At 36.3% G+C, this 27,164-nt stretch overlaps 2 protein-coding genes and 1 pseudogene across 2 annotated transcripts; all 3 read left to right on the plus strand.

The window, feature by feature from the left end:
* Positions 1-1,779: 1,779 nt before the first annotated feature.
* LOC118587515 (olfactory receptor 150-like) lies at positions 1,780-2,722 on the plus strand. The gene is given in 2 exon segments (XM_036193541.1): positions 1,780-2,412; positions 2,414-2,722. Coding segments are annotated over 2 exon segments (942 nt in total).
* A 5,844-nt stretch (positions 2,723-8,566) lies between these two features.
* Positions 8,567-9,142, plus strand: LOC118587072 (annotated as a pseudogene).
* Positions 9,143-18,786: 9,644 nt separating this feature from the next.
* On the plus strand, positions 18,787-19,728 carry LOC118587455 (olfactory receptor 150). The gene has a single exon (XM_036193426.1). The coding sequence runs from the start codon at positions 18,790-18,792 to the stop codon at positions 19,726-19,728; it is 939 nt and encodes a 312-aa protein (XP_036049319.1). The 5' UTR covers positions 18,787-18,789.
* Positions 19,729-27,164: the final 7,436 nt, after the last annotated feature.

Here is a 27,164-nt window from a genome sequence, read left to right on the forward strand (position 1 = left end):
CAGACACACATGACTAGTGTCAAGTCTACAGTGATGCATTAAGACATAACGGAGTTTGTGTGAAAAGAACCTTTGTCTTCCAGCACATTCTTGCTAGAGGCAGAGAACAGAGGAATACTGGTCAGAATGCCAGTGAAAACAGTCTCAGAAACATTTTAGTACATGTCTTAACATACTTTATGCTGCAATGAATGCCACATTGTGTAATGGTTAGTATACAGCGACTAGAAGCTTATCTGGCTCAAATCTGTTCCTTGAATGTAATATTTGAATTTTTCCATACTGTGTGTCATTTTATGTATTATAATTCTCAATTTACTACTTTTAAATGATGTCCTCTGATTTTGGCTCTTATCTAAGAAAGATTACTAATTATAAATTTGTAAAAATGTGTTTGTGCACTGGAAGAAATGGGAATGGGGGGAGGGGCTGGGGGAAGGCAGGGGCAGGGGTTGGAGGGTGGAGGACAGGTGAACCCATGGCTGATATGTAGAGTTAAAACACAAATATCCGTATAAAAATAAAATTTGAAATATAATTTAAAAAATGTGTTTGTGCTTTCCATCAATATTGATATGGCTTCATCTGTTATATTTAGCTTTCAATAGCCCATTTTGAATTGATTTGATTGAATGACACGTGGAAGAGTTACATATTAATAACAAGTACCTATCTAATTATCCCAGCACCATATGATAAAAAATTTTCCAATTGGTTTATCATAAACTCTTATATACACAGATTACAGACATAAGCTTGTTCTGGGATGTCAAACTTGTTCCATTGATTGGCACTTCATACTTAGTACTACACTAAACAGACTATTACAATATTGCCATGATATTCAAAAAGTGGGAGATAGGTTTTCATTCTCCTCTTTAAAGTTACTTCTGATTTTCTTTGGTCACATAATTTTCATGGGTGAGATAATGATTCCTGTGTAAGTAAATTAAATATAAAAAAAACAGAAAGTTGATAGGTATATAACTGAGTTTCAAGTCTGATCTAGAAAGTGTATCCATTGTCACAAAGTTATTTTCATTGACTCCTGAGGATGGATGTCTCTCTTTTTCTGTATGTCTTTAAATTCCTTTCCACACAGCTTTGAGAGTCTAAGTGCAATATTTTATATTTCTTTCATTTAATGTATATTTAAGTAAATTATAATTCTTATTAAATTTCTAATGAGTTTAATGGTTGTTTCCTTTTGATCTTCTGTTCTGATGTTTGCTGACAATATAAACATTCCTTCAAATTTCTTCGTATATTAACTAGGATTTCTATACAGAACTTTAAGTTATTAACCAGTAGAGATCATCTCCTTTCTTCCTTTATGATTAGAGGTGCTTAATATTCAGTGTCTGGTTTAACTTACTTTAACTGGAATCAATGTTAAAATATTAAATAAATATATGATGATTGCTTCCATGTATTAACTTATGGTGAAAGTATTTCAGAGGTATTATTTGAGAGTTTTCCTGGATGATGCTGATATTTTAATATAAGACAATATTCATGAGATAGACATGAGAAATTGTTAGACAATTCCATAGACTTTGTTATGTCTGTTCTTTGGGTGTTCATGGAATACAGAGAGACATGGACATACTAGATACCTATTTGCATCTCTCATGTTAGTCCTTAAATAGTATCATTAATGAAAAGCTATTAGAAACAGGAGACAGAAGAACAAAAAGACTTGAATTAAATGTCATAATCAAGCACAGAGAGTGATAAACAACCTCTGTCTCACTTTCTACAGAGAACTTCCAGGTGGAAATGCCCAAAGGCAATCACTCTAGATTGACTGAGTTCATCCTCTCTGGGTTAACAGACAACCCAGAGCTGCAGCTGCCCCTGTTCCTCCTCTTCCTTGGAATCTACCTGTTTACAGTGCTGGGGAACCTGGGCATGATCATCCTGATCCTGCTCAGCTCCCACCTGCACACCCCCATGTACTTCTTCCTCAGCAGTCTGTTCTTCATTGACCTCTGTTATTCCACCGTTGTTATCCCAAAAATGCTGGTGAACTTTGTGACAATAAAGAATGTCATTTCCTACCCTGAATGCATGACTCAGCTCTATTTCTTTGTAGTCTTTGTTATATCTGAGTGTCACATGTTGTCTGCAATGGCATATTATTGCTATGTTGCCATCTGTAACCCCTTGATGTATAATGTCACTATGTCTTACCAAGTCTCTTCCTGGATGGTAGGTGCGGTGTATGGTATGGGCTTCATTGAAGCCACAGTTCACACTGTTTGCATGTTAAGAGTGCTTTTCTGCAAGGCTAATGTAGTAAACCATTTCCTCTGTGATCTTCTACCATTGCTACAACTTTCCTGCTCCAGTATATTTGTCAATGAGGTAGTGATTCTGTGTCTCAGTTCTTTTAGTTTCTGTGTTCCAAACCTGCCTGACCATCTTGAGCTCTTATAGTTTTATCATTGCCAGTATCATCCACATAAAGTCCACTGAGAACAGATTCAAAGCCTTAAGCACCTGCAGCTCCCATATCTTTGCAGTGGCTGTCTTCTTTGGTTCTCTGGGATTCATGAACTTTCAGCCATCATCTGTCAGCTCCAAAGATCAAGGGAAAGTGTCCTCTGTTTTTTATAGTACTGTGGTGCCCATGCTGAACCCACTAATTTACAGCCTGAGGAACAAGGATGTCAAACTTGCTCTAAATAAGTTGCTTCTAAAGAAGACATTTCAGATGTAAAATAATATTTTACGTTAGCAAAAGTCCTTATATCTGTAGTTTTGATAAGAAAAATACCTTGAAACAACAATGTATGTCAAATTTGGATTAGTATGTGGTTATTTACAAAAAAAAAATTGTTAGGATTGATTGGACCCAAAACTTTTAGATATGTGGAAAAAAGCAATTCTGAGATTCCCTGGAGCCTATTAACATGAAATTAACTACCACATCTCATATTTTTCAAAACACTTCCAAAATCTTCTTATAGTTTATTATGCTTTTTGTGTGTGGAACCTGACTATTTTTGGATGATATTTAGTTGTCTCATTTAAAGGAATAAATATATATGGTAGAAAGATATCTATTATCTGGTTTTTGTGTATCTGACCCTTGTCAATTAAGTGTATTACCAACTATATCTGAAAGAGTGATATCTAAAATAAGTGAACTTAGCAAAAATGAATAGACCTAAGCTATCACTTCTAAATCTTCCTAAGCATGTAGAACTGTATTGTGGAATATAAAATATATTAGAAATAATATTGTTACTACCTTCAGAGAAATAATACTGAAAACATTTAACAAGAGCATAAACATGTTCATATACTCTTGACATAGTTATTGATCCAGATCATGGACTTTACCAACATCTTTATTTTTTCTGAAAATTTTATACTACTTTTTCCTATTTAAAATAACTACTACTGCACTTTCTTAAGACCACATTATAGAATCTCAGTTTCAGAAGTGGTATTCTCTGACAAATGCATTGTTGTGCTATTTTTCATATAGAAAAATTAAAATTAGAAACTTGTTGTCTGTCTAATGACATGTAGTATTCACACCCCTCAAATAACTATCCTCTCTGGGTTCATGACATGCATGGAAGAGACTTACATCCAATAAATTTTATTTTCTAACCTCATCCAATTAAGCTCTAAATAAGAAATAACATCATCCAAGTCAGAAAGTCTGAGTATCTCCTGGTAGCATCCACCTTTCACATCTTCTCTTGGAGACGTCAGCAGCAGAAGCATAGCTTTTCTGGTCTCATGCCTACAATAGATTCCCCTAGAATAAGGCACTTCTTCATTGTTTTAGAAACTTCTATACTTCATGATTATTGTGAGTGAGCTCCAAAGCCTGTAAACCTGTTGCATTATGGAGACAAGCATGGAAATTTCCAAATAGCACATGGTACTAATCTGTGTCCAGAAGCACCAAAGGGAGCCTTTATTCCTCTTCCTAGCTTTGACTTTTAAACTTTATTATCTCACATCTGATTTCAGCTGAATCCTGTAGTAGGCACTGAACATTGGTAGCTTTGTCTTGTTTTCAAATATGTGACAAGACACTTTCCATCACATCTCTTCTACCTCATCCTGTAGCACTAAAACTAGAAACAACAAGCCAACATTTCTTTTAGAAAATCAAAATAAAGGCCCTTGTTTTTCTATAACCCTGACTTCCCTTCATCTTATCTTTTCTATTATCCCACAAAACTCTATGTATGTACATCCATTGCGGTTGTTTGTTTATATTGCATGATATGTGGCTCACTTACCACATACTAGTACAAAATAATACATATAATCAAAAGTTTTGAGAATTGAAAAGAACGTAAGTGGGACATAAATTTCCAAGTTGAAAAATATAAGTGACTGAATTCCATTTCTCCTGGCACCATTCCACCTAAGTACGTGTCAGACCATGATGAACTCTAGTCTCTAGAAATTATAAAAATATACTCACAGTAGCTGAAAATAATCACTAATATTCTACCATGATACATCAGAAAACAGGAAATTATCTTTTTTTTTCTTTTTCAAGCCATTTCCAGGCTTTCTTAATGATACTCTTATTCTGATGTTAACACAAAAGTTAATCTCATTAACTGTGTCTATCTCCTCCCTTGTAGTATAGGAAAAATCATACTTGATTTGCACTGTAGTCATGTAGATATTATGTGTAAGTGACCTTAATGTAAAAATTCAATTTTCATGGATAATTTTTGTTCGTAAACCTCTGTCATAGGATACACCCTCAAAGTAACACAATTCACCAGGTGTTATTTATCTTATTTTCCTGCTGTTTGTCTCATTTTACAAATCCTGTTTGTTTCAATAAATCATTTAAACTTATTTGTTATGTTTTGGTGATTTTTGTAGATCAATGTATTTTTAAGATGAAATGAACCTAAACTTTGAATATTGTGCAGACTTGTTTGTACTTCTCATAACAGACTTAGAAATCTTCCTTGACCATCCTCAGTTAGCTCCATAACATCTGTGCTCTTATGGACCTGTCAATCATGACATTTATCCCATGGTCTACCTTGCCATCTCCTTCTAGACTGTACCATTCTTAGGAGCATGGATGCTATATCATGTATCAATCTATCCTGAATATGCACAAGGTACTTCTGCTTGCCACTAAGAAATATTTTAGTGCCAATTCACATCCGCATCTAAACAATTTCTTAAAGCATTATCATCATGCAAGTATTAGTTTTTATTTTCTATAAATTTTTATAATTTTCTGTATATCTGTCAAGCTATTGATGACATGTTTTGTCAAGACTACATGAAATGGAATGTCTCACACCAATATTTATAATTCTAGAACTAATTTTAGTTGTTACCTGGGTCCCTAGAGCTAATAGACATTTTTCTGCATTTTAGCCACAAAGAAACTATGTACTGTATATATGGTGACTGTAGAGATTTAGTAAATTTCCCATAAGCTAAGACAGCAGTATCCCAATATTTTACTATATTAACCTAGTAAAATAATAAGGAAATGAAAATCTACATAAGCTTCAGAAATCCTATCATTGTTATGAGTCATTAATAAATTCTTTTGAAAGAATACAATTTTGTTTGAAACAACCTGGAGGAACATGAAGGTCACTGTGCAAGATGAAATGTAAATCAATGAAAGGAGAAACACGGAATGATCCTTACTTACACAGAGTAACTAAAACAGGCAGACTTATGCAAGCAGAGAACAAAACAATGTTTACCATATGATGAGAGGTTAGAGACAGGAAGTAGTTTTCCACTCAGTAGAACTATGTCATAGTGTTGAGTGATTAACTTATAAAGATGCTCTTTGTAGTATAATTCTTGTAGTTAAAAAAAAAAAACTGTTGTTTCTAGGACGAGAAGCAACATGTGTTTAAACTGCATTTATGAAAGGGAATTCAACTCCTCTTACAAAACGTTCTCTTACAAAAAATACACTTTGTTCTTGAGAAAGAAGCACTCTTCTCCTTACTGTGTTCCCAATGTGACTAGAAAAGCTACTTTTTCCTCAAAATTTAAAGAGATAGTTCCTATATTAAACATTCAGAACACAGAAATTAAGGCATGTAAACAAAAAGCATGAAGTGACACGGAAAAGTTTTGGGATGTGATAGCTACATTAATTATTTTCATTGTTATCATGATGTCATGATTTGAATGTACACAAACTGATCACATTGTAGATAATGAATGTTTGCCACCCACTTCATAGCATTTCTAATTTAATACCATATTAAGAGATCAACAAAGAAAACTTTGTTCCATGAAATTATTTGGCATTTTGCTGATGAAAAAATCCATTTCTAAGCTGTGTCAGTGATTAAGATATAAGAGGAGATTTTTGAAATTCCCTACCATGTCAAAGGCACACAAACACACAGGCAGTTAGCAGAAAACAGGAAGCATCTGCCTTTAGAGAATGTGGTTTAGAAGAAGTTGGTCACCTAGTTTGGTCAGAACACCACATGAAAAGACTCCAAAGGAGAATGGAGCTTCTGTGGTGAGATCAGTTTTCTGAGTCTTGTAAGAAGCAATAAAAACAGAAAGAAAAAAAAAAGTCAACTGACCATTACAAACACTCAAAACTACAGAAAGGTGTTTGTCTTTGTCTCTTTTATGCAACTGGAACAGTGTATTATATTCTAGGTAAAGTACAATGATCAGGAACCTCTTTGGAGGGATGCCCAGGGTCATCTAGGATGTACCCTCTTTCTGCATCAGTCTGTGGAGGAAGCTTAGTGAACAGTGGAGACTCCAGAGATGTCTAGCATCATCCTTATTTTAGGAATTCACATATGTGGCAACATTAAATCAGTAACCTCATAATATATTCTTCCTAGAAGACCCCCAACCTGTACACTACTATATTAGAGAGTAAGTTTCTAACGTAGACTTTGAAAGACACATCCCAAATATAACTCTGTGCAATCTCAGCTTCTACAATAGAAGGAAAACTAAAAAATATATTAAACTTAATAATGGAGGTTTTAGTAAAAAAAAACAAAAACAAAAACAAAAAACAAAAAAAACCTAGGGACAGCAAAGGACACTACATTATGAATTAATAATTTTAACATCTAGGTAGTCTTTCTATATCTCTAATGAGATAGAATTGGCTCAGATTCTGAGATGGTTGTTCTAGGCAGGAAATGGTCAGTTAGATTTAGGACAACACAGACTGTAAGTTTTGAGGTTTGAGATTTTTTTTTGACAATTTCTTCAACCACCTAACAGTTTCAGTCATTTAAATTATTTACATATTTGTAATTTATACTTTATTCTCTCATAATACACATAAAGAAGTATTTTAAGTCACATATCTGTACTGAGTCTGGTACTCAACAGTTAAGGTTGAATAGCCTATGGTTACATTTTTAGATGTTGCAGATTTAAAAATAACTATGGTGATATTTGCCTATGAATTAATATAGCAGTTTCACTTGTTCATGGCATAGAGGAATGTCATAATGTTAAGAAAACTATAATATGTGTATTTGGCATGGATTAAGAGCTACCTGCTAAATATTCCTTAGATGGGAAAGACTTTGAGAAGGGGGTGGGGAATGGTAGGTTGTGATGGACTGCTTTGTGTGGTTCACATGATGCTAGTATTCTTTTGGTGCACCTGTAAATTTCAAACATTTAATTTGTTATTATCATGTGTTTTTGTATGTATGTGTATGCTTATGAATGTACACACACGTGTGTGTGTGTGTGTGTGTGTGTGTGTGTGTGAGTGTGCATGTGGAGGTCAAGGGACAAGTGTGTAGAGTTGGCTTTCTCCTTCATCTTTTAAGTAGGCTACATGAATTAAACTAAAGTCACCATGCCTGTTGGGTGGGTGCCTTTACAGAATGAACCATCTCATTGGCCAATGTTTTTATGTTTATAACATATATACTAAAGTAAATGATATATTTTAACATTCACATTTTCAATGTACAGGTAGGAGTTTTGTATATTCATGAATTGTGCAAATTTCACCATGTTTTACTATAGACTATTGTCCACATATCAACTAAAGCCTCTAACCACATATGATCAAGTGAGCACCTCCCTTCCTTCACAGCAGAAAGACACTAAGCTGATTTGCATCTATATGAACCTGTTCCTGACATTTCCTACACATGGTGCCATACAATGTGTGACTCTCTCTGATTCCTTTCTCCTGGCATGCTTCAGGCCATTTGAAGATGCAATCTATCTCAGAACCGCAGGGCTCTTTATTGCAGAACAATGCTCTATCCCATGGTTGAGATGCACTTGTCCTGTCTATGCATCACAGCATGGACACTTGGATGATTTTCAACTTTCAAATAAAAGCACTTCTACATTAACCATGCACAGGTTTTCTTGATGTGCACATTTTCAGTCTGGGGTTGTTTGGTAGTACTAGAATTCCCAGGTCATATGGTAAGTTGAACATTTTTATTTTTAAGCATTGCCAAACTGCATTACCCTCATATACTGATAAGCTTTGTGGCAGAAACGGATGTCAGCTCCTTCTCTGATCCCATGACTCTGCTCTCTTCCTTCCTAATTTTTGCTACAATATTATATGTTGGCTACAATGGCATATGATTGCTATGTTGATATCTAAAACTTCTTGATGATATCACCAGTCTTAGGAAGTCTGTTTGTGGGTGATAAGTGGAGCACATGCCTTGGGCTTCTCTGAGGCTACAATTCGTACTCTGTGAATGCTTAAAGTGCTTTTATACAAGGCTAAGGCAATAAACCATAGCTTCTGTGATCTCCTTCCATTGCTGCAGCTAGCCTGTTCCAGTACTTTTGTCAATAAAATGGCACTTCCGTGCCGCAGCCATTCTTATGTCTGTGTTCCAACCCAGACCATCCTGGCCACTTAGGTCATCGTTGTCAGCATCCACTGAGGTCAGGTTCAGAGCCTTCAGCAGCTGCCCTTCCCACTCCTCTGCTGTTGCTGTCTTCTTTGTTTCCCTGCTTTCACATATTTTCAGCCTGCATTAGTTTGTTCCAAAAGGAAGGGAAAGCATCATCTGTATTTTATTCAACTGTTGTATCCATGCTGAACTCCCTGATCTACAGCCTGAGAAATAATGATATCAAATTTATTCTAAATAAGATGTCTCATAAACAGGAATTGCATGTATAAAGAATAATTTGCATTAGCAAATCTGTACCATATTTAGAGTTTTGATAAGAACACAGTCCAGAGTCAATGTATGTCTGATCATGACATTATCACTAGTAGGTGATTATTAGATTTTGAAAAATAATGATATAAGCAGTTATTGGATTCAAGGGTCATGATATATTAGGAAGCAATTCTGGGATGCCACTGTGTTCATCCACCAAGAGTTAAGTGAGATACTTCTAGATGGTTTAAACCCTTTAAAGCCTTCTTTATGTGTCTAGAGCATGACAATTTTCAGGTGAAATATATTAATCTTACTTAAGGGAATATTTTTTGATTTGTATGATTTGATACTCTCACTATTTTGTGTGCTTAGCCTTTTAAAATTAGGTCCATATTAACTATTTCTGAGTGTGATATCTAAAATAAGTTATTTTAGTAAAAATGAATATACCTGAGCTATAGTCCCTGATTCTTACTAATACACAGATCTTTATTGGGAAATGGAAATGTGAGGAACATACAGCTCCCTACAACAAACTGACACTATGTGAGACTTCCACAGCTCAGTGCAACCCCATGCATTTCCCACAATCCCACACTGTGCACTGTTCCTCCATCCGGTTTCGGTGTTTGTTTTGCTAGCTGTTCTGCACCACTCTTCCCTGTTTCATAGAATGAATACATTATTAGAAAACCAGATTTTAGAATATCATATTTGGAAGTTGCCTTTTTAGCACAATTCTTTTGAAACAGGGTCCCACTATGCAGCCCTGGTTGCCCTATAATGTAGTGTGTAGACCAGGCTGTCCTGGAACTCACAGTGATCTCCTGGAGCCTCTGCATCCAGAGTGCTAGGGTTAAAGGTGTGCAGCACCACATCTAGCTTCTTTGTTGTGTTTTGTTTTGTTTATGCTCTTGCTTTTTCTGCAGTATTTTACAAATGTGTTCATGTGGACCATTTACTCATACTGAGACTTTAAATCTGCAACAATTTTCTCACCAAAGAAAAGTAGCCCTCATCTACTAAACTTATTGGCCATTCTGCAAAACAAAGAGGGAAAAGACCTCCAATAAAGCTTTTCCTTTTCTAATACTCAAGACACTAAACTCATATTGGGGGTCTTGAAAACATCAACAATAAAAGTTTAGGTTTCCTGGAATGTCATCTTCTCCAAAGGGACCCTACCACCTCTTTGACATCCCTCTTGTGCTCACCCCACATGCCTTCTCCTCCTGGAGGTAGCAGCACCTTCATGACTTTTCTTACCTCTCCCATAAAGAGCTTCTTGAACTCAATCATTATTAAATCTTATTAAGGTAATTTTTTTCCTTTTTTAAATTTCATATGTTTATATAATGCATCTTGTTTGTACAGGAAGGTCTATATATCTGTATTATATCAGAACCACATTCAAATGATAGATGATGTTCCCGCTGATTGCTATGAGCTTCAAAGCCTTCACAGTGCAGCAAGACGAAGAGAGGGGGCATCTCCAAGAAGCACCATGCTTCTGCGCTCCCTTGTGTTACACTGTGTCCACAACACAGCACTGGCCTCCTTTTCCCTCTTTACCCAGAATCACCCTGTTTACCCTGGAACTCGAACATCTATTATGTCTCTTAACAGGTATAGAGCAGTGTTTGGCTTTCATTTAGCTTGCTTCATGTGTTGGAGACCTTCTCTCCAGCCCCCGCCAAGCCCTGTTAGACAACCCACTCATAAAATAAATACACAGACATTTATATTATTTAAACTGCTTGGCCATTAACTCAGGCCTGCCATTGTCTAGCTCTTACTCTTATATTTAGCACATTTCTATTAATCTATATTTTGCCATGTGGCTCGTGGCTTACCAGTACCTTACATCTCGCTTGTCATGGCGGCTGGTAGTGTCTCTCCCTCAGCCTATACTTCCCAGAATTCTCCTCCTCCTTGTCCTGCCTGCCCTATCCTTCCTGCCTGGCTACTGGCCAATCAGCACTTTATTTATTTTACCCAATCAGAGCAACACATTTGACATACAGAACATCTTTCTGGACAGTGAGACATGTCTGTTCCTGGCAGCACCAATTTACTTCAGAGAGGAGGATGGGCACTGAAGAAGGAGGAGGAGAATTAACTTTAAAAAGGAACATTAGGTGACTATCCAGGCTGTCAGCTGTCTCTGTCTACCCTACAAGACTCCCGAAAGTTGTTTGCATCCTTCTCCCAGTTCTCAGGTAATGTTATATCCTTCTGAGGTCTTTAATGTGGTTGAAGACTAGGTAGTTATAATTTCCTCAATTATGATAAAAGATAAGTTAGATACAAAACCTTAGACTCACAAATATAAGATAGATAGGATACCTTCTTTAATATTATAACTGTAATTCTTGCTTGATAATTGCTTTGTTGTCTGTAATCTTACTATATAAAAGTTAAAACCTTGCTTTTTGAAAAAAAAAAGGGGGGGAAGTGCTGTGGGGTGTTCTGTATGTCAAATGTGTTGCTCTGATTGGGTAAAATAAATAAAGTGATTGGCCAGTAGCCAGGCAGGAAGGATAAGGTAGGTGAGACAAAGAGGAGGAGAATTCTGGGAAGTAAAGGCTGAGGGAGAGACATTGCCAGCCACCGCCATGACAAGCGAGATGTAATGTACTGGTAATCCATGAGCCACATGGTAAAGTATAGATTAATAGAAATGGGCTAAATGTAAGAGTAAGAGCTAGACAATGGCAGGCCTGAGCTAATGGCCAAGCAGTTTAAATAATATAAGCGTCTCTGTGTTCATTTTATAAGTGGGCTATCAGACTGCTGGGGCTTAGTGGAACCTGGAGAAAAGCTCTCTAGCTACAGCTGCAAATATGTGATGAGGGCATGTTATGTTACCTTTGTTTCCCTGTACACCATCAAAAATGGTAATGACAGAGAATAGTTTATTCCCCTACATGAACACCGGAAGAAATATCCTTCTTTATTTTCTGTGCACAAATGAGTTCTTCCTATCATAACCTCCAGCTATGCCCCATCTTGCAAAGTAGAACCTCAAAAATAAGCAGAGTCTGGGGACAAGCTTTCAGGACATTAGCTGTAGGAGAATTTTAGAACAAAATCATAATATATAATAAAGATTGTACCTGTATTGATTGTACCTTTTATATACACTGGGAAGAAATATGGATACCACTTAGCAAGGTGATCTAAAACAGCAAGCTCTACATAAAAATAACATGTTCTGTGAACAATAAAGTGCTCCCCACCTTGTCTTCTCAGTTACAACCATGTTTAGGACCTAAAAAGTAGGGGTGATTTTCAAATACTGCTGAGCTACAGAAATCTTGGGATCAGTAGGCAGAAAACTGTATATATTTCTATTCACAAATCACTAGAGTCTGAATTTTCTTGGTAGATAGATTATAGAAATGTATATTTTCACAACAGTTTTTAAGACAATGCCATGATCTCTTGCTATGCATCCTTTTAACTAATTCTATAACCCAGACTGTTTCCATGTGCACAATCCTCATTATTCATCCTTCTGATGGGGCTGATTAGAGACATGTGTCACCATGACTACTCGAAATTTCATTTTCGGTAAAACATTGAATTTTCAGAAGCATGGGTTAGACTTCTCAGTGGATAAGAGGAATTGATGCATAGACATGTAGATCTGAATTCATCACCCAAGTCAAAAAAAAAAGGTGAATGTGGCAGTGCACCTATAATTCTGGTGCAGGGAGAGGGAGAGAGAGGAGGTCCACCAGGACTATGTAGCCAGACAACCTAGCCAAAATCTTGTAAAATCCCAAGCTCCAGCTTCAGTAAGAGACCCTGACTTAAGGAAATAAGAAAGAGATCAATAGTAGCCACTGGTGTCTTATGACCTCTGCATGAGCATATATGGGTGTGTGTACATGTCCATACATATGTACACATATGCATACAACATGCACATTCATAAAGGAAACTGAAAAGAAATGTATATTTTTGGACATCCAGATACAGTGCAGGAGGCTATGGGAAAATACAGCAGTGTGTGGTGATATATTGTGTCCCCAATTAATTGTGTACCCTAATAAACTTATCTGAGGGTCAAAGAACAGAACAGCCATTAGATTAGACATAGAGGCCAGAAAATGGTGGCACACATGCCTTAAATCCTATCACTTGAGAGGCAGAGATCCATCTGGATCTCTGTGAGTTCAAGACCACAATGAAAACAGCCAGGCATGGTGGCACACACCTTTTATCTCAGTACTTGAGATTTCTTGTCATGCTTGGAAAAGACACATGCCTTTAATCCCAGGAAGTGATGGCAGGAAGCAGAAAGGTATATAAGGCATAAGAACCAGGAACTAGAGGCTTTTAAGCTTTTGGACTTTTAGCAACATTCAGCTGAGATCCAAGCTTTCAGTCTGAAGAAGAAGGAGGAGGAGGAGGAGGAGGAGGAGGAGGAGGAGGAGGAGAAGAAGGAGAAGAAGAAGAAGAAGAAGAAGAAGAAGAAGAAGAAGAAGAAGAAGAAGAAGAAGCAGCAAGAGAGAAGTGTGAGGGAGTAAGTAGGTGAAATGATGAGTGAGTAAAGAGTGAGTGAATAATGTAAAAGAAAGATGTGTGAACTAAAAAAAAAGATGTGTTATATGATACATATACAGTAATTTATCAAATACAATTACAAAATTACTCATATAACCAAAATGTTAATAATTTAAGAAAATTTCACAGAGTAAATACATTGTGTCACTAAGTACTATGATGAAGGTGGGTAAATGTTCAGGGTATTTCATTTCTCTGATACAACTGTATATTGTTTTCTACAAGAAAATGTTTCTTCATATGAAATTAACATTTTCAAGGACCATTAGTTGTCACTAGAAGGAACATTAGACACCAAAATTTTGACACACATACATATACTTAAAACCCATATCACATTCAGTCAAAAGGTTGCCCAAGGTACTAGAATAGTTACCCAGAGACATTAGTTTCTTTTCATTGTGTATCTACTGTGTTATAAGGAGCTCTCATTTTTGGTCTTACATAATGGTTCATCTGCATTGCATGACAGTAAGACAGAAATCTATGGAAGGAAAAAGGGGTGCCTCATACCTTGATGAGTATGACACAGGAATCACAGAGCTCCCCTACATCCCTTTGGGAAGAACTTGGTCATATAAGCAAACTTAGTTGCAAGAGATATTGAGAGATGCCATGTTGATCTAGACAGTAAGCAGGTGAACACACATGGTATATATGCAACCAAAAACTCATATACACAAAAAAGTAAATCTTTAAAAGATACTAAAAAATGCTTTGGATACAACTACATCATCTATAAAAATGAAAAATTTGCAATATGAGGAAGAAACTGTTAGATATTTATTCCTGATATTTATTCTATTTTCTACTACAATGAACATTCTGAGTCTTAGTTTGACATGCTACTATCTAGGGTGCACTGGATCCCATCCCTGGCTAGGAGCTATTGTAATTGGTAGCTGCAAGAGAGGGACAGTTCTCTTTAATGTCAGCCATCCTTCTGTGGATGGTCCACAGACAAGAGTGAGTATATGAATAGCACAAAATTGAGAGGAGATGAGAGAGGGGAATTAGTATTATACAAAGACAATGTATAAAATTATCAAATAATTAACAAAATATCTTTAAAAACCCTAACAGCCAATCTTAACCTTACTGTTTATTATTGCTGTTTATACCCTATGCTTTATTTAGCTTCTCTTAATTTTTTCTCATAGACATTTTTGTTCTTGAGAATTCCATCCTAGTTATCTAATCAAAGTTAGTTTCCACAGCATCTTGGCCTCCTGTCTACTGTCTAGTTTTCAGTTATTTATAGTAGTTGTAGAAATTTCAACTTGTATCCTTATGAAAACAACCTTTCAACTATTCTGTAAACTAACGTGATTATTGTGAACCTTATTGTATCTTTTATCCTGCAGTTGATACTCGTTTCCAACTTTACTTACATCAGCATGTTCATTTCTGACCCTTTCACTCTAGTTATACCTTAAAGTGTCACAAAACACTAAGAAGTTAAATGAGTAACAACTTTTTGTAGTTCTGTGCCTCTGTGTGCATGTGTACTAACGTATGGGTGCCCGAGGAGGCCAGAAGAGGGCATGAGATTTTCTGGAGCTATAGTGGCAGGCACTTGTGAGATACCTGACAAGTGAACGCAGGTCCTCTGCAAGAGCAGTAATGTGGTCTGAACTGCTGAGCCATTGGTCCAGTTCTTAGGTAGCAACACTTAATAATAATTACAAGTCATTACCTTTTTCTCCAAGTCTTAATAAACCTTGAAAAAAGACTAAACCAATATTTTCTAGTACTTCAGAAACTATTGTTGAATTGGAAACTGTTGTAAAAACCTCCTACAACCACATCTCCAGGCCTTGGGTTCTAACCCCTAACTTGATCGTTGTTACAACTTCAATGAAAAAGAAAGAATTGTACTTATGGGAATTAATAAGAGTGTTATAAAAAGGATAATAAAGGAAACTTTAATTGTTCTTGTCTCACAGCAGCTCATCCCTTGTGGAAAGAAACCTTGAGAGAATTTCCTTTTATATATATTTTTAATGAAAACTCACTATGAAATACTATGTGACAATAACATCATTCAGGTAAGTGCCGTGGGAAGCCATGAGGGCAATCAGGACAAAGGATTTGTATGAGCGTGTGAAATACTCAGAACAGAATACAAGGCTGCAGGACAGGACTCTGAGATTTTGTCATAAACAGACTCCAGTTAGATTAGTTAACTGCTGTGAGTCAGGACCCCTGACTGCTGTCAAAGCCACAAAGACTTTGCAGGAGATAATGCAGATCTTGTGATGAGGACTAGTGTTTCCTGAGATAGCTTGTGAGGACAGGGTGGCAGAAAAAGCACTCGTTGGCTGTAGAAACACTCAGACTTGATATGTGTTGTATGCTGATTAACACAGTGCCATAATGATATGTGTTGATCTGTTGTATGCTGATTGGCATAGTACCACATTCAAAAATAGACCTTAGATAATGATCTGGAATTCATTTGTCTCCAGTCCCTGGATGCTTGGAAGTCCAATGTCAGAGGATACCTCGTGTTATGGCAAAAAAGAAAGGACAAAGTATATACACACTAGAACACTAGAGTCCAAGCTCATTCTTATGTTAGGCACTTATACATGTGACAACTAGCTTACTTTCATCTTACTTTCCCACAGCACTTGGCAGACAGCTCTTTCTGTCTGTATGAACTGGTCTATTCTTGACACTACAGATTGGATCCTATAATATGTAATCAGTTATACCTGGTTCACTTCACTTAGAATGCTTCAGACTCACAATGTGACAACTCTCATGACCTCAGACATCTTTACTGAGTACCTCATTTTATGGTTAAAGTACACCATACCTGTACATTCATCATTGAATGGACACTTGAATGACTTTCAACCGTTGGCTATCATAAGCATTTTTCTATCTACTCATATAAAAATTTTATGTTAGAATATTTTCAGTTCTTGAGAGTATGTATCTATCACTGAAATTATTAGGTACATGTTAACCTAACAGTTTTTATTTTTAAAGCAATACTGCTTTCTAAATACTGTACATCATTTTAAAATTCCAGAAGAAATGTGTGAGAATGATATTTTTTTTCACTCCCTTAACAATACTTACTGTCTTTTTACTGTAACTTTTCTAGTTGGTGTGAAATGATTTTTCCATTATGGTTTTGGTTTAAAGTTCCTTAACCAGCAATAGCAGAGATTTTCAGGAATGACTATTCACATTCTTCTGACCATTATAAATAGCATTCCTTTCATTTAATGGTTATGTTGTGTGAGTTCTTTATGTACACTACCTATAATTTTTTTTGGGGGGGGAGGGGTTGAGACAGGGTTTCTCGCCATAGCTTTGCGCCTTTCTTGGATCTCGCTCAGTAGACCAGGCTGGCCTTGAACTCACAAAGATCCACCTGCCTCTGCCTCCTGAGTGCTGGGATTAAAGGCATGTGCCACCACCACCAGGCTCAACTACCTATATTTTTTTCAAATATATTCCTTGAACTTTTTTCTCATTCTATGTATCACCTTTTCAAGTTATACTTTGTCTTTTAAAGCACCTTTTAATTTTTAATAATGCTCAGCTTACTAACTTGGTATGATGGTCTTTGTTTTAGCATCTTACATAAGAACTATTACCAATTCCAAGCTTGCAAGGATTTAGTCTTGTTGTTATTATTGTTGTTGTTATATCTTTGGCTCTTATGTTTATTCCAGTACTCATTTTAAATTAATTTTATTGATTCAAAGGAGTTATCTAATTATTCCAGTACTATATGTTGAAAAATTACTATCCCTACTCAAATGTCATAAAATCATTACACTTAATGATTTTTTCATAGATGTTTATTTTTAGAATATTAATTTCATTTCATAGTGTACCTACTATTAAGTCAATATGATACCATCTTGTTATTGTAACACTAAAACAATTTTCAAGTAGGAAAAAGTAAGATCTCCCACATTATTCCTGTCTTTCAAATCATTTACTCTGATTTTCCTGGGCTCCATACATTCTCTAGGCAGTCTATTGCCATGTGTCAATATCTACAATAACAGAGTAGTCATTTCACAGCTATTGCACTGAGTTTATATGACATTTTAGAATTGTATTTTCCACTTTTACAATGCTGAATCTTTTAATTCCATTTACATAGCTCTTTAATTCCTCTCAATTTCTTATGGTTCTAAGTATAATGTCTTACATTTCTGTCACTTATTCTTAGGAATTTCACAAGATTACATATTTTAAATAAGTTTTATGATTCTTGAGTTCTCTTATCAATCTTGTCTTCCACAGCCTCACTGACTTTATACACGAGTATAATAGGTATATGATTGGGTTAAATTTTTCTGTATAGAACATTGTTATTCATAAGACACAACTTCACATTTGCTTGCCAATATAAGATTCTTCTTTTTATTTCAATGATTAACTGACAAAAATAAAACCTCTCATTAAAACCAGGTGGTGGTGGCACATGCCCTTCTTTCCCAATGCTCGGGAGGCAGAGAGAAGTGGATCTCTGTGAGTTCAAGGCCAGCCTGGGCTACAGAACGAGTTCCAAGACAGCCAGGACTGTTACACACAGAAACCCTGTCTTGAAAAAAAAAAAAAAAAACCTCTGATTCAATACTGAACGAAAGTGCAAGGAATTTTTATTTTACTTGTATTTACTTAATTAAGTTAGCATAGAAGACTTACAGTACTGTTGGTTGGAGTCTCTTATGGGTGATATACATATTTTAATATGAAATTTTCATATAGAGAGTAGATGAGCATATTATAAGTAAGGTATGTAGAGTCCTGAGGAAGCAAAACCAAAGTACTCATACCTATTCTTCAGGTATTTGGTGCCAAGTACAAGCACACTGTTGTGCAATAGAACACAGATGAATGTACATGGCTTAGGTCTACCTGTTATTTGTTAGCATGTTCCATATTTTAGGGGATCACAATTTTTTGCCAGCTAACATACACAAGTTATTGTTAGAGAATTGGAAATACCCATCCTGAAAAATTTAAATTCTATATTACACTTCACTGTATGGAAAGACCATAAATATCTAACTCCTATTTCTTTTCACTTCTTAAATAGAACTCTCAGGAAGAAATGGCAGAAGGCAATCAGTCCACAGTGACTGAGTTCATCCTTGCTGGATTAACAGACAAACCAGAGCTGCAGCTGCCTCTGTTCCTCCTTTTCCTTGGAATCTACCTGTTTACAGTGCTGGGGAACCTGGGCATGATCATCCTGATCCTGCTCAGCTCCCACCTGCACACCCCCATGTACTTCTTCCTCAGCAGTCTATCCTTCATTGACCTCTGTTACTCCACTATCATCACTCCCAAAATGCTGGTGAACTTCGTGGCAAAGAAGAATGTCATCTCCTATGAGGAATGTATGACTCAGCTCTATTTCTTCATTGCTTTTGTTATATCTGAGTGTCACATGTTGGCTGCCATGGCATATGACCGCTATGTTGCCATTTGTAATCCCTTGCTCTACAATGTCACTATGTCTTACCAAGTCTGTTCCTGGATGGTAGGTGGGGTGTATGGCATGGGCTTCATCGGTGCAGCAGTTCATACTCTCTGCATGCTAAGAGTGGTTTTCTGTAAGGCTACTATAATAAACCATTACTTCTGTGATCTTTTCCCATTGATGGAGATTGCCTGCTCCAGCACCCTTGTCAATGAAGTAGTACTTCTATGCCTCAGTGCTTTCAACATCTTTATTCCAACCCTGACCATCTTGGGTTCTTACATCTTCATCATTGCCAGCATCCTCCGTATCAAATCCACTGAGGGCAGATTCAAAGCCTTCAGCACCTGCAGCTCCCACTTTTCTGCCGTTGCTGTCTTCTTTGGTTCCCTGGCATTCATGTACCTGCAGCCCTTCTCAGTCAGCTCCAAAGACAAAGGCAAGGTGTCCTCTGTGTTTTACACTACTGTGGTGCCCATGCTGAATCCCATGATCTACAGCCTGAGGAACAGGGATGTCAAACTTGCTCTAAATAAGTTATTCCAAAAAAAGAAGTTCCATTTGTAAAGAAATATTCATCATAGCAAAAATATACCATATCTAGGAAATACGTATAGGAAAAATTTGTTTAGGAAAAATTCCAGAGACAACAATATGTGTCCATCCATAAGAGTACTGTTAGTATGTGATTGTTTTGGTGGAAAAAGGGGATATTCAGGGAGGAATGGATTTATAACTATTTCACATAGAGAAAACAAATCTTGAATGTTCCATAGTTCACCTATAGGGAGTAGCCTATAAAACCTACAAATATATTTTTAATCCATCAAAGGATTTTATGATTCATTTTGCTTTATATGTATAAAATATGTTCTTTTACCTAAGATTACTTAATTTATTTGGTGAACAAATACATTTGGTCATGTCTTTTTATATTCTCAGTATCTTGACTATCTGGAATTTTTCAATGAAGTGTCTGATCTCTGAAATAAATAATTTTAACAAAACCAAAAGCTTGATATTTAAGTCTTATTAACTGTGCAGATCTATATTAGAGAATATGGGGAAATAAAGGTAAGTAAATTTTTATTGAGAATTAATTAATGTGATAGTGAGACAGATTCACATTACAAACATAGCTACATCAATTGACACATACTTGTCCAGGTTCCTGAATACAGGTTTTGTGCTTTGGTAAGTAAATGGCCAACACAAAACAAACTCAACGGTGGTTTTGGAGCCCTTTGTCTCATATTGCTTTGTTCAGGCTTTTTTTTTTTTTTTTAACCTTACTGGTCTTTTGCTTGTATGTTATGGTTTCCTATTTTTAGTTTTATTTTTATTTTATTTCTTTTTTTTTTTTTTTTTTTTTTGTTTTTTCGAGACAGGGTTTCTCTGTGTAGCTTTGTGCCTTTCCTGGATCTCGCTCTGTAGACCAGGCTGGCCTCGAACACACAAAGATCCACCTGCCTCTGCCTCCTGAGTGCTGGAATTACAGGCGTGCACTGCCGCCACCACCACCACCCCCTATTTTGTTTTTATAGGGGGTTTTGTGTATATATATATGTGTGTGTGCACAAAATGTTTCTCCTGCTATGCTTTTTTTCCTTTTTTGTTTGTTTGTTTTGTTTTGTTCTGGTTTGTTTGTTTAATTTGACTGTTGGTTCCCTAAACATGAAGAGAAAGAAGCATGGGGAGGTGATAAGGAAGAGCAAACCCTGATCAGAATATATGGTATGAAACAAATTATTTTTCAACAAAAATCCTCTGCTTTTCTGATAATTTAATACTAATTTCCCTATGACAAAGAGATAGTTATTTTTAAACCTACATTATAAAATCTTATATTCGTGCAGAACATCCTCTTTCAAATGGAAACTTTGGGTTATTAATGAATAAAAATAAGTTAGAACATTGCTTTCTGACTAGTGACAAGTAGTGCTAAAACTCCAGAACTGTCTAAGAAAACAAACAAAATTTTCTTATATAAAGTCTCCTCTCTCTCTCTCTCTCTCTCTCTCTCTCTCTCTCTCTCTCTCACACACACACACACACACACACACACACACACACACTAGTTCTTTGAGAATTTCGTACAACTTGTGCATCATACCCCCATACTCTTGCCAGATCCACTTCCTTCCCTACACACCCAACTCATATCCTTTCATTTGTTTTAAAATGCGTCAAAGGTAAATTGTGTTGCTTGACTATTTACTTGGAGCATGGGCCACTCACCAGGGCCTGCTTCTTAGAGATAACTGACTCTCTGCAGGAAGCTATCAATTTCCAATAGCTCCTCGGATAGGGCTGGAACTTCACCCCCAATCCCCCTGTCTGTGGTGGCGTTTGCTCTGGCCTGGCCTTGCATGGGTTTTATGCATGTTGTTACAACCACAACTGCCCTGCTATATCCAGAAGATAAAGTTTGTAGTCATTCACCACCTCTGGCTCTTACACTTTTTATTTCCCCTCTTCTGCAAGGATTTCTGAGCCTTGAGAAAGGGGTGGAGTGTGTTTTATACATTCCACTAAGGGCTGAGCAGTCTCTTATTCTCACACCTTCGACAGTTGTGGGTCTCTGCTTTAATCAGTATCTACTACATAGAGAAGATTCTCTGTTGAGAGTTGAAAGCTGATTCAAACTTTTGGTGTAATGATAACTCAATTAGAGTTGCTTTAATACTATGTCAATGTAGCAGAGCTCCCTCAGAGCCAAGGATCTGTCTAGTTATAGGTTCTTAGCCTGACAATGGGGCCAGGCATGAGTTTCACGTTGTGGCATGATTGTTAAATCCAACAGGAAAGTGGTTCATGCTACTCTTGCTCCAATGAATATGTCTTGACAGACCAGGCAGGAGCCACAGGATTTATAATTGGGAAAGAATGACTATTACATTTCTGCTCTAGCAGCATAATGCCTTCTAGCACTATGAAAACTATCCAGGAGAAATGAAGTTTTCAGTGGAGTATCAGCTCGATGCCTCTATTTTCTATGATTCAAATATGTGGCATATTCAGCAACAGGGACATATTATCAAGTTCTGGAAGGAAAACAAGAGAATTGTCAATCCTTGAATGTTTGAAGGTCTTTGGGAACTGACTGGGTAACAACTCCAAAAGAAGGAACCTATTCTTGGCACTGGGTTTTTTGTTTGTTAGCCTGTGATGTATAATAGAGTCATTGTGCCCCATTATAGGGTAACTCTATTTTAATTAATACATATATATGTGAAAGCTTGTACAGTAGTAGGTACATTTTTTTGTTAATAGTTAAAATTAAATTTAGTCATCTTATTTTTTATGTAAATGTGCTGCTTATATGTTCATATGTATACCACATGTATGCTTGGTGTCCATGGAAGTCAGATCCCCTCAAACTAGAGTTATGGGAGCGTGTGAACTCTGATGTGAAATCAAATCTGGTTCTTCTGCAAGAGTAACAAACATTCTAAAGCACTGAGCCATCTCTTCATCCCCAAAGTCAGTAGGTTTCTAAATGACTTTAAAGAGGTCTTTAATAGTATTTGTCTCTCCCAATACTCCATCCTCTAACCCATTCTCTCCTCTCCTACCCCTATTTAACACTAACAGTTCCTTTATTCCCCTTCAGTTTTAAACAACTATATATGTACTTCTATATCCCCTCTATGGCCCCTTAGAAATTCTCTGATCTCTATGGGCATTCTAAATGAAGCACATACATCTGAAGATTCAAAGCTAATATCCACAAATGAGAAAAAAAGTAAAGACATTTGCCTTTCTGGATGTGGGTTATTGCATTCAGAATTTTACCTAAGAATTTTATAATTTAGTTTTTCTTTACAACTGAATAGTATTTCATTGTGTAAATATACTTCATTTAAATCTTACATTGCCATTGGTTTTTCTACATCTCAGGCTCCTCTAGAGCCTATTTGTGTTGCTTGTGAAGGTTTTGAGATTTGTGAGATCACTAGTAAGGTATTTTGTAGAGTGTTGAAGAAGATTGGGCTGAAGTGTTTTTGTTTAGATGGAGAATAATTGTGTGTGTGTGTGTGTGTGTGTGTGTGTGTGTGTGTGTGTGTGTGTAGAGGAAGACCACAGGAAAAAAGTTCAGTTCTTGTGGCACTGTATCCAGAGTCATTATTGTTCACTTTTAGGAAGACATGTGTTACTATTGGCATCAGCATGGTGGGCATGTGATGCTAAAACTAAACCCTAAGAAGCAAAGTAATGTACCATTTTTTAAGGGAAGAGGAGGTCTCACACAACTTATTTAGGCTTCTTAAGGTGTGGCTTGATTTACCTGGCAGTTATCACTCTTCCCCTTAATAGGTAAGTGAGACTCAATGAAAAGTTGTCAAATATGATTAACTGATGAGAATGCTGTTACTGTGTCAGATGTGTAATGTATGATCAGGAGTAGACCGATGATGACTTGTAGGGCTAGGGAAATATGTAAGAGGGAACCAAAGTTTTTATCATGTTGAAATATTAGATGGAATTGGAAGATCTTTAAAAGAGTGATTGATAACTTTGAGTAATGGCTATTTTTTTCAGATATTTGTTATTAGTGTTTTTATATTTATATTACAACAATGATTTTTCATATCTTTATTCATAGTTAAATGCCGTGTGGAAATAAGGACTAATTATATTTTATTTTAAGTTTACTGTTTTAATGGGACACAGCATTTACATTAAAGCCTTCACCTACTTTGGGGGGATTAAGTTTAATTATTAGCAAGTATATGGATTGATTGGTTGTCATAGGTTTTGGGGGTTCATTTTTTGGCTTAATAGTTTTTTTTAATTTTTTGGGGTGGTATCCTAGCTGTGTTTGATTATACAACTGCTATGGCTATGGAGGAGTCCCTGAAACTTGAGGTTCTAATTGAATTATTTTAGATATTCTGATTTTAGGAGTTTTATGAAGCAGAGGGCTGTCTATGTATGTAATAAGTTGTTATGATGGGGTGGAGGTGCAGTGGAACTTAACAATATAGGTGACTGGGTTGTTTATGGGAATGATGATGTTGGGTAAGTAGAGGAAGGAGAAGTTGGGATAACAGCTACATATAATTGTGAAACTTGGTTGAAAATGGTGGCTGAGTGATGAGTGACCTGTGAATAAATATGATGAGTAAATAAACATATAACACACAGAATGTGACAGTAGCCAGGGTGACCAGAAAGATAACAGTAAACTAGATTTGTCCTTGTCAGCCCTCTCTGCTCAGAGTCTAGTTACCTAAAAGTCCTATTTCCCAATGAGACTTGATGATTACGTACAAACAGTTCTTATAGAATAGGTGATTGTGTGTCACTCATTTGAGAGGATCAAACTTAAATAAATTGTGTATAATTCTTTTGTGCTGTTTGTCACTGAATACCATTAGTTTTTATTTAATTCTTTTTAAAATCAATATACTTGCATGGATATTATTTCTATTTTAATTTATATTCCATTACTAGTGCATTTGTTTTATTGCTGATCATGCTTCCTCTTTGGATATGGGAAACATCTGTCTGTTATGCCTGGGCTCCTTTGAAATCCTCCATCCATTTTGTTTTAACATTCTGTCCCTTTCTGGTGTTAAAGATGTTCTAAAAACCCTTCTAATTTCTATATCCAGAATTACTATTGCCCATTACTACATTATTCTTCAGGTTCCTCTGGAAGTTTGTTGGGGAACAGTATTGCACACCTGGTTCACCCATGAGAACTGGATGTGCTCCTTGCTCCTTTGGTGACATTGTTTTAACTGTCTAAACTAGGAGATATATATATATATATATATATATATATATATATATATATATATATATATATATATATATATATATACAAACTCTCACATGAAGACATGTTTACATTATCTGTGTCTGCATGTATATTTGTCTGTATAATCAGATGAACATTGTTCATACAACCGTTTCCTACTCTCTTTAATGCCATATGGATCACTTTTGAAATTATCATTGCTAATTTAGTAATTTCATAGCTTTTCACTTCAAGAAACATGGTTGCCACTATCCACTGCCCTGTTACTTATTAACTGAATCCATGTCTTTGGCAGTCGTATTTTCAGAATATCCCACCCACACCCTTAAAAGAAGCCATTCCATGAACATTTTGATTGACTGAAATGATTGCAAAGTTCTTTTCATAGTTAATTCTTCAATCTCTACTACTTCGAAAGTTACTTAAGATATGTTCATCTTCAGCTCCTTTGTTGAAATTACGTATCAAGTTGTTTTTAAAATGATAATGGAACATAAACATAACAAACTATAATAACAATTACAAATTATTGTTTACACAAGCCTTAAATAAATAGGAACATATTGACACTATGGCCTCAAATATCTTAGATGGTTTTCAGCTGAGAAGGACTGTCATAAAGATCTCTTATACACCAGAGAGATCGCTCGGTGGTTAAAAGTGCCTACTGTTGAGGCTAATAGCCAGAATTTGAGCCCAGGAACTACATGGTAGAAGCAGAAAACTGACTGCAACAAACAGTACTCTGGCCTTTATATGTGTGTTACAGCTTGCGCGCACACACACACACACACACACACACACACACACACACACACACTAAATGAGTGAGTAAACAAACAAAGCTAATAAAAAGATTCCTTTCAATGATATCTGCTGGGGCTTAATTTGTAGCCCTTAACATAATGATTTCTACAATTTCAAAATACAGAGAATTGAACCCAAGGGGTTAGAGTGACATACAAGGCATATTATAGGAAATCCTAATTGTGCTTCTCTAGCAGCTCATCCCCAAGGACAGGGAATGTAGAAGAAGATTCCTTCTACAATTTTATGACAGCTCTTATACTTTAAAATCTTTGTAAAAGATTTGTAGGTGACTTAGGAAGCTGTGAGGAGAATCATGGCAATGCATTTGCAATGTTCATAAGAACTACTCAGAATATGAGGTTTTCATTGTGATCCCATATGTAAAGAAGAGCCAGAGGATTTCACTGTGGACTTCCCCTCAAGCACAAGTTCACTGAAGGGATCCTTTTGTTAAAGCTGACCTGGTTTCCAAGCAGAGAGAAAGTGAGTACTTGAGTTCCATGTGTTCTAGCACCTTCCATGCCCAGAATGTTGAAGGAACTCTGCTCTTAAGACATTATAGGAATTTCATAAATGGCAACTGAATATGTCTCTCATGTTTTGGAGTTAGTATTTCTTATAGGTATGTTTAGTGGTGAGAGATTTTGATGTTACCACAAAATGTATATCAAAGGCTATAGTACTTTTCTCAATGATAACATGATAAATACAATTTTGATTTTTTACTAGTTACATACATACTAAGTGTAAGCTACTTTCAACTATTCCTCAATTATAGTGCATAATTATAATTTATAAACTCTATCATAAAATATACTCTGAAACTAAACACAATTCACCAGGTGCTAATCATCATATGTTCCTACCACTTTGGTGCTGGTCATGGCTTCTGTCTTACAGTCAGTCCTTAAATCAAATCCACCATTCTCATAATGTCTCTGTCACCATTGCACCAATGAGCATATCTTGCCAGGCTGTGGTGATTCCTTGCAGAGTTTACAGCAGGCAGGGAAAAACCATCGATGAGAAGATAAGAATGAAACTCAGCTCAGACCGAAGTTATTATAACTGGTGCTGGACCAAGATGTCTAGAGTCTGGCCCAGATCATTTTATGGTGGTCATACTCAATCACAGCACTATTTTGGGGAAAAAAGTATTCAGATAACAATTAACTCAGTCCTACGTGTACAACAATTTAAGGCATGTTTACATTGAGATTCCTTATGAAGTATATCTGGCTTCTTTTGCAAGAATGGGTCCTGTTGACTCAGAGATAGTGTCCAATATTTAGGTCCAGGAAGCTTGACTGAGATACACATAAAACCTGTGGGTGTCGGGATTGGCCTGGCCCTCAGATGACACAGAAGTCACTTAGGCTGTTGTAACAAGTGACCTCACTCCTAAGAGTGGGTTTTATGGTCTAAA

The sequence above is a fragment of the Onychomys torridus genome, chromosome 7 (genome assembly GCF_903995425.1).
Source record: "Onychomys torridus chromosome 7, mOncTor1.1, whole genome shotgun sequence".
In the NCBI taxonomy this organism is placed as follows: Eukaryota; Metazoa; Chordata; class Mammalia; order Rodentia; family Cricetidae; genus Onychomys; species Onychomys torridus.

What these genes read in the sequence shown, in the direction of transcription:
- LOC118587455 (XM_036193426.1), top strand. Translation starts at nt 18,790, where the DNA reads ATGGCAGAAGGCAATCAGTCCACAGTGACTGAGTTCATCCTTGCTGGA.